This window comes from Rhinichthys klamathensis, unplaced genomic scaffold (genome assembly GCF_029890125.1).
Source record: "Rhinichthys klamathensis goyatoka isolate OS25496 unplaced genomic scaffold, OSU_Roscu_1.1 h1tg000099l_1, whole genome shotgun sequence".
In the NCBI taxonomy this organism is placed as follows: Eukaryota; Metazoa; Chordata; class Actinopteri; order Cypriniformes; family Leuciscidae; genus Rhinichthys; species Rhinichthys klamathensis.
In genome coordinates this window covers 1,954,289-1,970,386 of record NW_026606638.1, presented here as the reverse complement: position 1 = coordinate 1,970,386, position 16,098 = coordinate 1,954,289, and the positions used below count along the sequence as shown (strand labels likewise).

The 16,098-nt window shown below is 43.2% G+C and overlaps 2 protein-coding genes across 3 annotated transcripts in view; one reads left to right on the top strand and one right to left on the bottom strand.

Annotated features, from left to right (window-relative positions):
* Nucleotides 1-1,642, bottom strand: part of fer (fer (fps/fes related) tyrosine kinase) — a 48,375-nt gene extending 46,733 nt beyond the window's left edge. The window contains exon 1 of one of the 2 annotated variants that reach the window (XM_056252956.1): nt 1,401-1,642. The gene's annotated coding sequence lies outside the window, so the exon portion shown is untranslated. The remainder of the gene's footprint in view (nt 1-1,400) is intronic. The other variant, XM_056252955.1, reaches the window with a different exon arrangement.
* An 11,148-nt stretch (nt 1,643-12,790) lies between these two features.
* Nucleotides 12,791-15,721, top strand: atp6v1g1 (ATPase H+ transporting V1 subunit G1). Its single transcript, XM_056252954.1, has 3 exons — nt 12,791-12,979; nt 13,717-13,817; nt 14,915-15,721. The coding sequence occupies exons 1-3, from the start codon at nt 12,898-12,900 to the stop codon at nt 15,086-15,088; spliced, it is 357 nt and encodes a 118-aa protein (XP_056108929.1). The 5' UTR covers nt 12,791-12,897; the 3' UTR covers nt 15,089-15,721.
* Nucleotides 15,722-16,098: the final 377 nt, after the last annotated feature.

The following is a 16,098-nucleotide window of genomic DNA, read 5'->3' as shown; positions in this document are numbered from 1 at the left end:
AGCAAAAGCCAGGCCCATCTGTGAAAACACATCATAGAGCTGTAAAATAACCAATGTGCTGTATAATCCTCTCTCACCCATAACACAATTAGGCTGGTTAATGCACATCAGTGGGAGTTTAGCTCAACAAGGATTTGCTGTGTGCAACAGAACAGCTCTGTGGGGGCACGACTGCTTGAATAGCACTTCTGAGCAAACTAGCAGAGGAATGTGATGTGAGTCCTTTATTTGAGCGTCTGAAGAACGGGACGTCAAACATAACATGTAAACAAAGTCAGCTTCTTCTGGTGACCGCCATTGCTTTATGTCAACAATAACATAATGGTGAGCAAAGACACATGTGTACTTCAATTGCAATCCAGGTTTAAATGCGCTCTGGATGTTTCTTACCACATGTTTTAATAATTGCTGCCATCTCATCCCAGTGGTTATGACAGTTCTCCCACAGGAAATGAGTAGCATGTTGCTCAAAATCCAAAACACTGTTCAAATCCAAAACATTGTCAATGGCAGAAATGAACTAAAACATACTGAGAATAAGCAAAAGGTCTGAGTTAATTTTCATTTTAGGCATATAGTGGCCACAAAATATATTTGCACACTTGGTTTGTGTCATACATAACTGGATGAATTGCATTATACTGCATATTATGTATTGTAAATAACAAATATCAAACCAAGTGGAATTTATTTTAAATAAAGTCAGCACAAGCACACTTTTTGTTGGACTTTAAATTATGAATGATGGACATGAACGTTTGACAACCGGAAGATGGTTGAATAATATTTGTATTTATGTATATGTATACTATGTACTATGGTGCCACTAATGTTAATGATCATTAAATAAGAGGAAATTCAAAGGATTTTTCCCAATCACTGTTCAATGGGATGACAAATTTCCTTATGCACAAAGCCCTTCTCAGCAATCGTCCACGATGCACATGTGACACAATCTGACATAATAACATTACATACTAATAATGTGCGATTGTTTGAGCCGGTCAGTGTGAATAAACCGCAGTTTGTGTGGTTATCTGCACAGTCCCTGATCGTACCGCTGTTGTCAAAAGTTTAAGGAGGGTAACGGACAACTCTTTCTTTGATTTCAGATATAACACAAACTCACACATCCATAACCACCACAAATAACATTTACTGACAGTTGACAGACTGCAGAACACATTTTATAGGCTTACTGAACATGTTCATTGGCTTTCCTGTGCTGGTGGGACGTTAGCCGCTGCTAGCGCTGCCCTGCTAATGCTGCCTGGCCTTTTCCTTTGGAAAAACAGCAAAGGAATTGAATACAAACGCGCATAACCGAGACTCGCGGCACACCAAACACCGTTTACGTGAGAAAAAAATTGCGTATGTGATAGAATAGTTCATTGGCTTACTGTAATGGTGTATTGTGGTATTTGTCCTTGTTTCCTGATTCCTCGGTATTCCTCTTTTCTTTGACTGGGGTTGGAGGAGTTGAGTTGGGATTCGGGAGGGGTTTCCGCTCACTCCAGTGCTACCACAGGCTTATGACGTTTACCGCACGACCCTCCGAGCCCTGCAACAATGTGTATGTGTCTGTGCGTGTGTGTGGTCAAGAATGAGTATTACTGCATTTACAGAGTATATTTCAAAGTTGAAGACAGACAGGTGTTCATTTGGTCATTGACACGAGGGGTGTGGAGTAGGAGGCTGCAGAACGGCTCTTTTCGAGATACACAACTGCTAAAGTGATTGAATATCTCAGTTTTATACACTTTCGAAACACTTAACTTTAAGAGAGAACCAGTCACTCACTCATACTCAGTGTGTTGAGATTAAATGGATGCTCAGCAGATGTCTGTCTGTCTGGGACACCAAACATCCGTAGTCTGTTTTCAGGGTAATTATAAAAATGTCCATTAGATGGTGCTATTTCGCCTAGATGAACACATTCGTGGACTTGACTTTTTTACACTTACGAAAATGAACCATGGTATTACTACAATTAAAACCATGGTTATTGTAGTTAAACTAGTAGCCACAAATTAACAATGGTAGGCTATTTGTAGAACTGGGGTTATACAAATGGTAATCAAACCGCCAAAAAAACATGGTTTCCTTTTGATTTTGGTCACTTCGACATTGCGCCAGAATCTGACGCTTTGGGGAAACATCTTTCAGAGAGAAATACTGAAACCTCATTGAATAACGCTGTTGTTCTACAATGGCCAACACTAAATAGGGATGGGCTTGCTCCCTATATAAGGCAGCACTGAGCGACATTGCCTCAGATTCTTACTCTTTCAAGAGAATGCATACAAGAAGCTTCTTTCAATGTTTAGTCAGCCCACAATAGATGACACTTCTGCACCTATCCTCTTCAGCGTTTTGGTGAGTTCTTCAAGAGCTTCCTAGATAACATCAAGAAAGTCTAGCAGCGCATGTGCGGGTCCCATGATCTCCCATCAAGCTCCCTACACATGACACTTGCGTCTTCACGATATAGACAGCGCCCTGTCTCAGAGCGCCGTTCTGTCTTGTACAGACCCTAAATATCTCCAATAGGTTACTTACATTACATAATCAGCCCTCCGCTCTAGCGGCGAGCTGTCATAAACAAAGTAGCCTCAAATTATGGCTTATTACTGTATAAACACTGGCTAAGGCCTGGGACATACTAAACGATTTTCAAATCTTAACAGATTTTAAAACTGTGAGACCGCAGTTCTCAAGGGTAGACCACACACCTATCGATTGTAGTAACATTTCCACAGTGAGACGAGATCTCATGAGACTCGCAAGATCAAACGTGACTTGAGAAGAAAAACAAATGGAGGACAATCAACGTCATCAGCTGGTTCTCCTGGTGTGAGTTTTGTTTTAAGGGAAGAAAAACAAAGGAGAAAAAATAATATAAGTGATCTTCCTTCTTAATACTCCACTTTCTTGACATGTTTGTGCCTGCCAAGTTTCAGCTATACAAGCACGCAACATCCAGTTGGTGAAGCTTGCCTGCTCTCATTGGCTATCGTGGGTATCACGTCAGAGGCCGATACGCCGCTGTTCTATCGCTATATCGCTGCTTCCATAAGGGAGTGTACTGCTGCTTTCGTTAAAGCCAGCTGTAAAATGCATGCATCTGTTCAGACTGTCTGACGTTTCCCTGCATGCTGGGCATCGGAGCCTATTGTCTTTTGCCATGACTATGCCTTTCCAATTAAGAAATGCAATAAAGTCAAAACACAGTGTGCCACTCGCTTACATAGTAAAGCAGCACCTCGCTTCAAGCAGCAGACTGCGAAAGTTGCTTCAGCTTCTGTCCAGAGGCTGCCAGTTCATGGCAGGCTCTGCTGGGCATCTTAGACTACGTAAAATACAGTGATAAGTGGATGTGCGCTATAGTTTATTCGCAGACTTCCCCGTTCCAACAGCGTTATGTCTGTTGTATCAGCTCAAAGCAACCCATGAGCAGAATTTCACACTTCTAAAGAAATGCAAGATAAAGGTAGTGCCTCTCTAGAATCCGCGCTTCTAAGGGCGCTTTCACACCTACCTTGTTTGGTCCGGACTTTCGGACTTTTCAGTTTGGTCCGAATCAAAATTACAGGTGTGAAACCTCCCCCGGACCATGGTCCGGACCAAACAGATGAAATTTGGTCCGACGGAAAGAGGTAGTCTCGGTCCGGATCAAACTGAACAAAGGTTTGGTTCGTTTCTAGTGTGAAAGCATTTCTGTATGGTTCGGACTTTCAGACCTTTTACAGGAAGTTACAGTGGTTCCCGCATAGCCGAAAAAACAAAAGGTGGCAGGAAAAATGAGCCGTGGTAGCTCATGGGGAGAGGAGGAGATGAGGTTTTTAATTGAAGTATGGTCTGATGACATAATAAGAAGTCAACTCGATAAAATGTTCACACGATGAGGACGTTCATTTGGCGAATTTGAACTAGCCTTGTGTATAGTTGGTGCTGCTGGTAATTATGCCATAAAAATAACAATATTTGCAACGATATGCGTCTGTTCATTCATGTTGTCAAAGTTACCCGCCGAATTGATAACACGCTGACGTCAGTCGCACGTCCATTTACAAAACCAATCAATGTCAAGATGCAGCCCACATAGATGATGACGACAGGACGCAAGTATGTCACGTAAAGTTCTTTAGTGCGCTCGCATAATTGCAGTGTGAAACCAAACTAAAACTTTCTGAAAGTATAAAATGTATCAAAACGTGAACTTTGGTTCGGACCTTGGTGCGGACTTTCAGGTGTGAAAACGCCCTAAGTGTTCAACCTGGTCCGGTACCTAGCAATACCATGACGAGGGTGACTGTTTTGAAAGATGCTTATTTACATATTAGACCCTTGACATAGGTGCTCTCTGAGATATGCGTTCAAAGGCATCTCACGCACATTCACAAGATGCATGAACGCAGTTCTCCCCTCTCTTTGATTGATTGCGTGTTCTGAACTACCTCGACGATTGGTTGGTTCTTGTTCATTCACCGAATGCGTTGAACAGCCACAAGTGTGTGATCATCAAGCACCTTCATTGCTTCATTGCAAAAACTGCCATGATGCACACAGAGAGGGCATGGCACATAAACTATCTAGAAATGAGAGCAGCTCTCAAGTGTTTTTATGCTCAGTTTCATCAGACTATAGTGGCATGCTTTAATCATCAAAGAGGTATTAACTTGCATCATCTGCTGAAGCTTGCAACAAGCCTTCTGTTGTGGGCAGATCAACATATCCTGTCTATTCAAGCTGTCCACATCCCTGGCTGTTTGAACTGCGTGCTTGGACATGCTGTCGAGAGGAGGAGTGGTCCTAGGAGAATGGAGACTACATCCTCTGACAGTGAAAACATTTTCGGGCCAGCAGAAGTGGATCTGTTTGCGTCAACAGAGAATGCTCACTGTCCGCTGTTCTTTTCTCTAACAGGTCGCCCCACACTGAAGCCCTTTAGTGTGAAGCCCACCGCTGGCCAAAAACATGGCCTAAAACTTCACCTGCTGAACTACTGCTATGCCTGGAGCAGGAGCAGAAAAGCCTTGAGGCTTACACAAGTGGATTCCTCTATCTGGCGAGCTTCACGCATTATCCAGACCACTCCCTGTGTGCAACAAAGGCTCTGCTGCCCGGTGTGGGTCTTCGGGAATCTTTCGCTGAGTTCATTGAGTGGGTGCTGGTGTGCAACGATTCCCCATTCACCGTCTGCCCCACCAAGAACTCACCAAGCCCGATCCGACTCCAGCACCGCCAGAGACCAGCAATTAACCACCAGCAAACAACCCGACAGAGATGGTTTTAGAGCCAGCCAAAGACCAGGTAGACCGGCCTGCCGCGAGCGATGAGTCTGATCGACGAGCCTGATACATCGTACGTCGCAGAGGGAGTGATAGTGGAGGTTACTCCTCGGACGCTCATTGCCGTGGCTCCACCTCAGTCTCCAGTACCATCGGTTTTGTGTGGGCTCATCGGCCTGTCCTCTTCACCAGTGTCTCCATCTTCGGCAGCTCCATCTCTGTCGGTCGTCCCCAGGGTGCCTTCCATCAAGTCGTCACCATGGCTCCTCCCGCCTTCACCTCCGCCTGGGGCCTCGTCCTGACTGGTCTCTGGAGCAACATCTGGCTCCTCCTGCCTCTGGCTCCTCACTGGCTCCTCCCATCATACACTCCCCCATGGACTGTAATTTTTGCCCTGGACTCTTTTTCTTTTTCCTTTGTTCCGCGCCCTCCTCCAGAGCCCCCGCCCTCCCTACTCAGTTGGACTGCTTACTGTGCGTGGACGCACCTTCCCGGGAGGGGGCGAACTGTTCAATGTACACTATGGTCCGTCTCCTGTGTTTCATTGCGTTTTTGGTTCTGCCCTGTGACCTAGTTTTCCTCAGTCTGGTTAATTAGTCATTCAGTTCACCTGTCACCTATTAATCATCTCATTAGTTCCTTTTGTTTTCTCTGTGCATAAAAACTCTGAGTTCTACATTTTCCTCTGTTCGTCCTCGTTTATATTAGTCCTTGTCCACACTGACACGGGTAGTTTTTCCTACAGCGTTTAAAAAAAAATCCCGTCCACACATGCTCGGTCTCCGTCTACATGAAAACGCAAAAACACGCTACCAAGCGCGGTCAAGAGCATGCCACGCCAGCAGGCGGCGATATAAACCTTAACCGTAAAGCCACGTTGGCCAATCAGAAGCGCAAATCTGACGTCAAACACAGCGGATAACGGCGCACACTCTGACGTCGCAAGGCAAAAACCCCGGTTTCACTGTCTACACGACAAAACATTAACCGGCGTTTCTGAAAATCTTCACCCTGGCAGGGGTTTTCAAAAATGTTCGGTTTTAGTGCGTTTTCGTGTGGACGAACGGCCGAACCGCGTAAAAAAAGTCACGGTTATAAAAATACCCGTGTCCGTGTGGACAGGGCCTTAGTGTTTGGTTGTGCTTTCCTGTATTCTCCTGCAATTTTTTATTATTAAAACCTGTTCCCTTGGATTCTTCTTCTTCGTGCACTTATTACAATCAACTCGTAACAGTAATATTAATCCGCTTTAGAATCAATAGATAAAGTTTAAAAATGACTACATGTGAGCTTACATGTTCAAATCTCTGTATACCTATATATTATCAACTTTACAAAACTAACTTCAAAATTTCACTTGCACTGATATAGCAAGATATTTTCTTCTTGCTGTGTAAATGAATTTATATACTTCATGTTTTTCAATCTCTTAACCTTCAGCACAAAAGAGATGTGATTTGTGAATCGCAGTGTCGCTTGTTTCAAGGCATGTGATTGGCTATTTGGTGTGATGTCACATGCATGCGCTCCATGAACTCAGGGTCAAAGCCTGAGTTGACAGAGAAAGTTCATTATCAGTGGGTGCTTCTCAATATCCCTCCTCGTTTCCTCGCTCATCCGTCCTCCAACCTATGACCCGGAAACCGATCGAGCTCAGCCATCTTGAAGGACATCTCAATTCTCTAATTGCACCACAAGGAGGCGAGGATCGAGGAGGCTTCCTGAGGAGTTATGAGCGAGGATGCACAGGTGTATCCTATGCGGACGTCTTTCTTGTCGAGAAACCTGACTCGCGTTTAAATTCTCCTCCTCCTTCATATCTGTCACAATAATTTTAATTGCTTTACCTTTGCAGTTTATATAAATCATATTTCACGAGTTCACACTTACAAATAAGTCAGATAGAATAAATGCATATTTGGCGTGCTGTCCGAGGAGAGGGCTCCGGGCTCGGTATGCGGCCCGAACCCATAGTACTCCCCCCAAAACTGTGAAATAAAATGCAGGACAGCCGCCAGAATGATGCTGATGACCCCCCAAAAACTTGTGAAATGTAAAGCTTAAGATATCAGCTGCGGGAAGAGGTGGTTGCTGGGAGGTTTCTTTTAACGTAGGACGGGAGTAGGTTGACTTGGAGTTGGATGGGTGTGCCTCTTGGGTGGAAGGTTGTAAATGGTGCAGGGACGGAGGAGGATGGTATGGCTGATACGGTGGAAATAAGGTGGATGGAAAAGAAGGAGAAGACACTGCTGCGGCAGTGGATCGGACTTCTTTGGTAAACGGAACTCCTGCGGGAGAGAAGTGCACGACACTGCTGCGGCAGTGCACCAGACTTGCTTTAAGTTAATGGAGCTCCTGCGGGAGCGGAGTAGATGGCACTGCTGTGGCAGTGGAGCAAGCTGGATGGAGTAACAGAGCTCCTGCGGGAGCGGAGTGCACGACACTGCTGCGGCAGTGGACCAGACTTGCTTGAAATAATGGGGCTCCTGCGGGAGCGGAGTAGATGACACTGCTGCGGCAGTGGAGCAAGCTGGATGGAGTAACAGAGCTCCTGCGGGAGCGGGGTGCACGACACTGCTGCGGTAGTGGACCAAACTTGCTTTAGGTAACTGGAGCTCCTGCGGGAGCGGAGTAGATGGCACTGCTGCGGCAGTGGAGCAATCTGGATGGGGTAACAGAGCTCCTGCGGGAGCGGAGTAGATGACACTGCTGCGGCAGTGAAGCAAGTTGGATGGAGTAACGGAGCTCCTGCGGGAGCGGAGTGTACGACACTGCTGCGGCAGTGGACCAGACTTGCTTTAGGTTGGTGGAGCTCCTGCGGGAGCGAAGTAGATGGTACTGCTGCGGCAGTGGAGCAAGCTGGATGGAGTAACAGAGCTCCTGCGGGAGCGGAGTGCACGACACTGCTGCGGCAGTGGACCAGACTTGCTTTAAGTTAATGGAGCTCCTGCGGGAGCGGAGTAGATGGCACTGCTGTGGCAGTGGAGCAAGCTGGATGGAGTAACAGAGCTCCTGCGGTAGCGGAGTGCACGACACTGCTGCGGCAGTGGACCAGACTTGCTTGAAATAATGGGGCTCCTGCGGGAGCGGAGTAGATGACACTGCTGAGGCAGTGGAGCAAGTTGGATGGAGTAATGGAGCTCCTGCGGGAGCGGGGTAGATGACACTGCTGCGGCAGTGGATCAGACTTTGGTCGAGTTAATGGAGTTCCTGCGGGGCGGAGTAGAGGGTGCTGCTGCAACGATAGATGGACTTGCCTTTGGCTTGCTTCCTGGGATCCTATGGTGGGTTGAGAGGAAGTTTAGCTGAGTAGGGATCGTTGGGCTTCTTTGGTATGGAGGTGGTTAGAACGGATGTAACTCTTAAAGGCCTCCGACGACCAGCGGCCGAGCTCTTGGATTTGCTGCTGGGAAAGGCCTTTTTGGGCAGCTGTGGTTGCTGCACCTATGCGGAATGAATGGCTGGAAAAATTATTTGCAGGGATGTTTGCTTGGAGTAAGATGGATTTGAGATGTTTTTGGAACCAGAAACGTGTAACGGGGCGATTGAAATCGTCGTTGAAGAGTGGGTCGGAAGGGGACTTGGTCTGAGAGTTTCTGAATTGTGAGTACGCGAAGAGAGTTTGGTATGTTTGGATTGGTGATTGGAGATTGAAGATGTATATGAAGTGGCCTTTTTTCATTTGGTCTGTCTTGCTTTGTTTGATGAAGTAAGAAATGGTTTCGTTGTCTAATACTGAAAGATCTGAGATTGTGGGATGGACTTTAGGGTTGAAGTTGGAGGTGATGGTGAGTTCTGAGCATCTGAGGAAACCGAAGAAAGCCAATATGAACATGGCATCCAGTGTGCGGGTGGTGTTGGTGGAGTGGTAGCCTCGGCGGAGGGTAGAGATACATTTGGTGAGTATGTCCAAGGTTATTGGTTGTCTGGCATCTGGACGGGTTGGTTGGGTTTTTTGGATGCCTTTGATAAGCATTGGTGGGGTGGTTGGGCTTGAAGGGTGGCATACTCACGTTTAAAGAGCGGCCTGTTTCGCATGAAACTGGCAAAGTAGCGTGAGGTGCGGTGCTGGAAAACGCCACGGTCTGTAGCTCAGCAAAGCGGAGAGAGGAGTGGGGCCTGGCGGCGGCGGAATCTGGGGCGCGCCCCAGGCTAGCTGAAGGCCTGCTGTGGCCTGGCGCTCGCGTAGAACGGGGCCCTGCGGTGTCGGGAGAAGGAGTTTTCTGAAAACGTGAGTTTAATGTTTTGTTACTTGCCTTTTTTGCTGTTTTTGAAGGTGGAGTGGATTTCGGAGAAGGGAAAGCTGCCTGGAGAGAAACATACAAGTTGTACAGTTGTGATTTGTTCATCCTCCTAGAAAAATGAACGTCAGCGCTGATTAGCGCTTGTCTCAGCCCCAGCACTGTCCATTTCTCGATTGCCGGAATATTGGGTTGTGCTGTGGTGTAGGAGGAAGCTGGAGATGGTGGAGGTCTTGATGGTAGAGGTGAGGGCAAACCACGGCGCCTCGGGGTACGAGAGGCGGCTCGGCTAGGCCGGCGGCCGCGCCGTGAAGCTGGAGGTTCGGGAGCGGTATCCTGTTGAGCATGGGAACTCGTAGCGGTGATAGGGAGCTGAGATGGAGCCTGGCTGAGGAAGGAGTCGTCATCGGAAGGGTAGAGTTCGATCTCTGACATTGTGGCAAAAGGGCGGGACCAAATGCTGAAACTGTCAAGGAATGTTAGGTGAGTTGACAGTGGATATTTATATATGTTTCCTCTCGTGCTGATAGGGTAGACATGTAATAGTTTGGTGACGAGTTGATTGGAATGATTTATTTGAACGTGCTCCTCCCGAACCTTGTTTATAAAACATCATTTCACACATACTGTAAATCAATAGGGCATCTTGCTTTATCTTTATTATTTATTCATTTCTTAAATAACAAAGCTTTAACAACATAAGGGCAGATCCTTTGAGTCCAGCTGATGACGCAGTGAAGTGACGCTCGAGTGATCAAGAATATTCCAATATACAAATAAGCTTTCCTTCGATTCCTCCGTACTCTATGGGTGCTTTTCATTTCTTATTTGTGCATCCTCGTTTCCTTTCCTCGCTTCCTTTCCTCGCGTCTCAGCTCCACCCCCTGCAGGATGCGAGGGAAGGTTGCAAGGAAAGAAAATGAGGACAGAGGAATCGAATGAAAGTTTTTTTTATACTTTGGAATACTTGACCACTCGAGCATCACTTCACTGCGTCATCAGCAGCGCTCAAAGGATCTGCCCTTATGTTGTTAAAGTTTGGTTATTTAAGAAATTAGTAATAAATAATAATAAAGCAAGATACCCTGTTGAAATATGTGAGATGTGTGGTTAATATAAACTACAAAAGTAAAGTATAAATTCAAATGTTTGTGACAGATGTGAAGGGGGAGGAGAATTTATATGTGCGTCACGTTTAGTCGATAAAACTCTTCCGCAAAGCATGCAACTGTGCATCCTCGCTCATGACTCCTCTGGAAGCCTCCTCACTCCTCGATCCTCGCCTCCTCGCGGTGCAATTAGAGAATTGAGATGTCCTTCAAGATGGCTGTGCTCGATCGGTTTCCGGGTCATAGGATGGAGGACGGAGGATCGAGGAGACGAGGAGGGATATTGAGAAGCACCCATTTTCTTTCCTTGCAGCCTTCCCTCACATCCTACAGGGGGTGGAGCTGAGACGCGAGGAAAGGGAGCAAGGAAAGGAAACGAGGATGCACAAATAAGAATTGAGAAGCACCCAGTGTACCAACAAAACCTGATTGGATTGGTTTGGTTTTGTCAATTCAAAACTAATCACATAACCCCGAGTTTGTTCAACAACAATCATGGAACAAGCCCCAGGGAACATGAAGGTCAGGAATACAAGAATACAGAAAACAAACTAACATAGCAAACACTGGGGCTAACAAGACACAGGTGATTTGGGAGAATTGAAGGGGAACTAAAAGAACTTCAAAGGACTACAAATCAGAAACAGGAAACTAAATCAAGCATAAAAATCCAGACAAGAAACAAGTAACACATGGCATTTTTCATTTCAATTCTTGTAAAAGTTTTAGTAATTGTCTTGTGTTTTTGTAATATTTTCTTAAATATCTCTATAGTTTTTTTTTATTACGTTTTAGTTTGTTTAGCTTGAGTTATTTTAGTACTTAAATTAAAAGGAATAGTTAACTTAAAAATGAAGATTCTGTCATCATATACTCACCCTCAAGTTGTTTCAAACCAGTATACATTTATTTCTTCTGCTGAACACAAAGAAAGATATTTTGAAGAATGTTGGTAACCAGACAGTTGATGGACCCTATTGACTTCCATAGTAGGAAGAAAAATACTATGGAAGTCAAAGGTTAGCCTACCTGCTGCACAATGGTATCGCTCATTACAACGTCGGACAATCTGTAATTAATATGATTAGCCTTTTGCTTTGTTATCATACAGCTAATAATATACAAACCATGTTCCTTTTGCCATCTCAGAGTCAGATTGCCTTCAGCATCCTTACAAACGCTTTGAACAACTTAGAACGTCAGTGGAGAAAGGCATTTAGTTCATCATAATATCATAATATACATTCATATGGTAAATGGTAAATGGACTGCATTTATATAGCGCTTTCACAGACCCAATGGCCACCAAAGCGCTTTACATTTTGCCTCGCATTCACCCATTCACTCACTCATTCATACACCGACAGGCGACGGCAGCCATGCAAGGCGCCATCCAGCTCGTCGGGAGCAGCTGGGGTTAGGTGTCTTGCTCATGGACACCTCGACACTTGGTCAGGTGGACCCGGGGATTGAACCAATTGACAACCTACATGAACCACTGAGCCACTGCCGCCCCTACATTCATATACATAATATACATTCATATACATAATTCACCTGCTATATTGCTAAATGTACCAGATTTTTCATATCAAAAGAAAAATATAGGCCTACCTGGATAACCTGCCTTATCTTGAGACTCCACTGCTTCAGAGAATAGTTAATGAGTTGCAAAAAAAAAAGAAGCATGTTGGCGTGATTGGTTACAAGGTTTGTGACGTCAGAAACACCAGCGATTTCAAACCGCATTTTTGATACTGTCTTTAGTTCACTGCAGTTTTAAAGAGAAAATACTCAGCAGTGGTGTTGACTTATGAATTTGCACATGTTTTGTCTTAAAGCATATTAAAAAACACCACATATAGACAAACAACATTAAAAACTTGATTTTCACCACAGGGGGTCTTTAAGTTAATAACAAGTTAGCCTACTATATAAGGACTACAACCGTTGTTTAATTACCCAAGCATGTAAACTCACATAATTGTAGTGAAAATAAAAAATAACATGTTTTCATTAGGCTATTTAAAAACTGTGTGCAATGTTTTATCGACAATCCTGTGGACATCCTGTGCCCCCTAACGGTAGCGGGAAATGATAACACCCTACTAGTCTCGTGCAGTCACGTGATTGTCATCAGCGGTCCAGTGTGACGCTAGTCAGCTGACGTTCAGTTCAGTCGACCTTCCACTGCGGGAGATACGGACATCCAAACATCTCCATCCGCAGTGTTTCAAATATTCCCCTTACTGAAGTATGGCGAGCCAGTCTCAGGGCATCCAGCAGCTGCTGCAGGCTGAGAAACGAGCCGCAGAAAAGGTCGCTGAAGCCCGTAAAAGTAAGTTGTCGTTTTGATTGTCAACGCTACAGACTGGCGCTTAGCTAACATGCTAACTGCCCAGCAAATCATTAGTCTATAACATCCGGGTAAATAAACGAATTAGCTGGATTGAAATAAAATGACATATCTCTTATTATTATATCATATTATTTCCATTGTCGACCAAATGGAAATGGTTACCGTTTTTTTCCAACTGCTCATTCTCTGTCGTGTGACAGACTGATGGGTAGAAAAGCCTGTAAAATAGATGTTACACCAATTGTTGACATTTAACTTAATTATTCATTATGGCTCATTTCATTTACACTGAGGATGTTTGTAAAGGTTTAAAACACAAAGTAAATATGGCATCACCACATTTTAGCCTTTGAAAACAGATTTGAGCTCATCACTCTGTTGAGGAATATTGCACATTTTTGATGTTATTATTGTTGTAGATATCAGGTTTCAGGATGGTTCTTTATTATAGTGAAGGAAATAATGAATGTACTAATGAATAATGCATATACTAAATGTGTCCTTTACTGGAGAATGACATTGACTCACTGGACGTTCACTCGGTTCCTGTTTTTATATAGATTTTCTGCTGGTGGCTCATTTCCCATATTACAAGAGAGGAATTTCCCTGTTAGAGCAATATTTGACTGCATTATAATTTTATCTAGTCTATACAGTTATGGCACTGATATTAATGTATTATTATGACAATTGTGTGTGTGTTTTTTATTCAATAGGGAAGAATCGGCGTCTGAAGCAGGCCAAAGAGGAGGCGCAGGCTGAGATTGAGCAGTACCGTCTGCAAAGGGAGAAAGAGTTTAAGACAAAGGAGGCTGCGGTGAGAATTATACATTTTTCTTCTGTTGAAGCCATCAGTACAAATTATTTTAAAAATATTTAGTTTAACGGCGGAATTCCTGGCGAAAAACTCCATCACCCATGATTCTGCAAAAAAAAAGAAGAAAAAAAAACTCCACAAAAATCAAAGAATCAAAAACAAGCACTTTTAGCATCTGCCCACTCCCATTAAGCACTGTGAATGACACACACACGCATATAAATTGCATATTTTGCAATAATCATAAAATATTTTGTTTCTATATACACAATCAACATGTTTAAATGTTTTAATGACATTTTTATTATGACATTCTATTATGTCATTTGCAATGTTTCATGGGATTGTAGTTATTTCCCTCACTAAAGCCGTTTACTACACAGTCCTGTACATATGTCTTTTTGTTAGATTTTCATATACATTTTTTTTGCTTTAAATCCAAGTTTGTAATGTTGTGAATGTGATTCATCTTGTAGCTGGCTGGTTTGTTTCGGTTCATGGTTTATAACTCTTTCACAAAAATAAAAAATCCCTATGGGAAAACTGAACAGGAAAAAAACTTTTGGAAAAAAAGTGGCCAGTCACTGTTGCGCTTTATTAGGTTTATAGGAGAAAATCTGAAAGTCTTAATACAATTTTAAATAGAGCTTCTATTTTAAAATGTAAATTTTTAAATTGCATTATGGATCCCAGAAGTTACCAGCGTATCTTCTAAAATATTCACTTGAAGTAATTAACTGAAATTAATATTATAACCTTTAAATAAATAATACAATACTCACTTTTCTATAAGTAAGTCAAATAAAGCAATGAGCTAATATGTGTTTTACTTGGCCACCTTACACCGGGTAAAATCAGTGTGATGCACACCTTTAAAGTTATTGCTTTTACAACATTGTTCAATAAATAAGTACATTAAACGGTTACGAAAATCTCACAAATCCTCTGCAGTTCCATCATGGGCCCCTAGGGGTCACACGTCTTCTTGAGAAACCCTAACAGATCCAAATACCACCATACTGTAATTGGAAGAAACATACTTGTGCATTAGTCAGTTCTGAATGCAACTGTTGCATAAAGTTAATGTCCCATTGCAGGCACTAGGGTCCCATGGAAACTCTGCTGTAGAGGTGGATAAGGAGACCATTGATAAGATGAAACACATCCAGGGCAGTTTTCAGCAGAACAAGGAGGCTGTGGTTGGCAACCTGCTGAAGATGGTGTGCGACATTAAGCCAGAGATCCACGCCAATTACCGCGTCTCTGGATAAACCGCTCTGTCCAACCACCACATCCGTTACAATCTCTAAAGGCCCACGCAGCACTGAGACAAAGACTGCTACTGGACATATCACATGTTACAATCACAACATTAACAATCGCTGGACTACACTTAATGAAACACTTCTTATCTGTTTTGCAACACATTTCCTGCGATTTAAAAAGATATTCATTGATACATATACCAATCAAGGTTCTTGTACTTTACATACACATTCCTGCAGTGTTTTTCATTTGCTTGCACATATATCTTTGATATAATCCAATGCAAGTCTTTGTCTCTGCTCTCTTGGTTAACTGTAGTATTGTCTGGTTTATCAGAGTGAGCTTCTTTCTTCGTGAATGATACCTTTAAATGTTTGTATGAGTGTCTGTATCTTGATGCTATGTTAATTTATAAGTAATCAGATGTTATTGTTTTATCTAATTGATGTATACATAGTTTGATTTTTTTTTTTGTGACAAAGCTCATTGTCTCATACCATTTTCTTAATGTAGTAATAGTAATTAAATTAGCTCCACAATTCCTCCCTGCGCTCTTGCTCTGTAAATGTAGGTGGCATTCCTCTATTTGAACCTGCTGTGAAAATCTAATAAATGTCTCTGTGTACAAATGGATCCACGCTATGTTTTCTATGTGAATTTGTTCCACTTGTTTTTCTAGAACAATGCGGATAGATCACAGTTAGTGAATATTCCTTAACTATGATCTACTCTGGATCCAAGTTAAGTTTTTAATAAGTTCATATGGCAAGAGTGATGGTTAAACGCTTTTGACTGCCAGATGCCACTAATTCATCACAATTTATTTATTCTCGAGAACCAATTTATTATTTGAAGACTTCAGATGCAAAAACCTCCAAGTTCTTTGGACATTTTTCTTATAAATGAAAATTTTGATCAGGCTAATGCTTAGGTTCAGTAATTTCACTTTGATGGCAATGAAAAGATGACTATTGAAATGTCTTATTTTAAAAAAAAAAACTGATAAAAACATAAA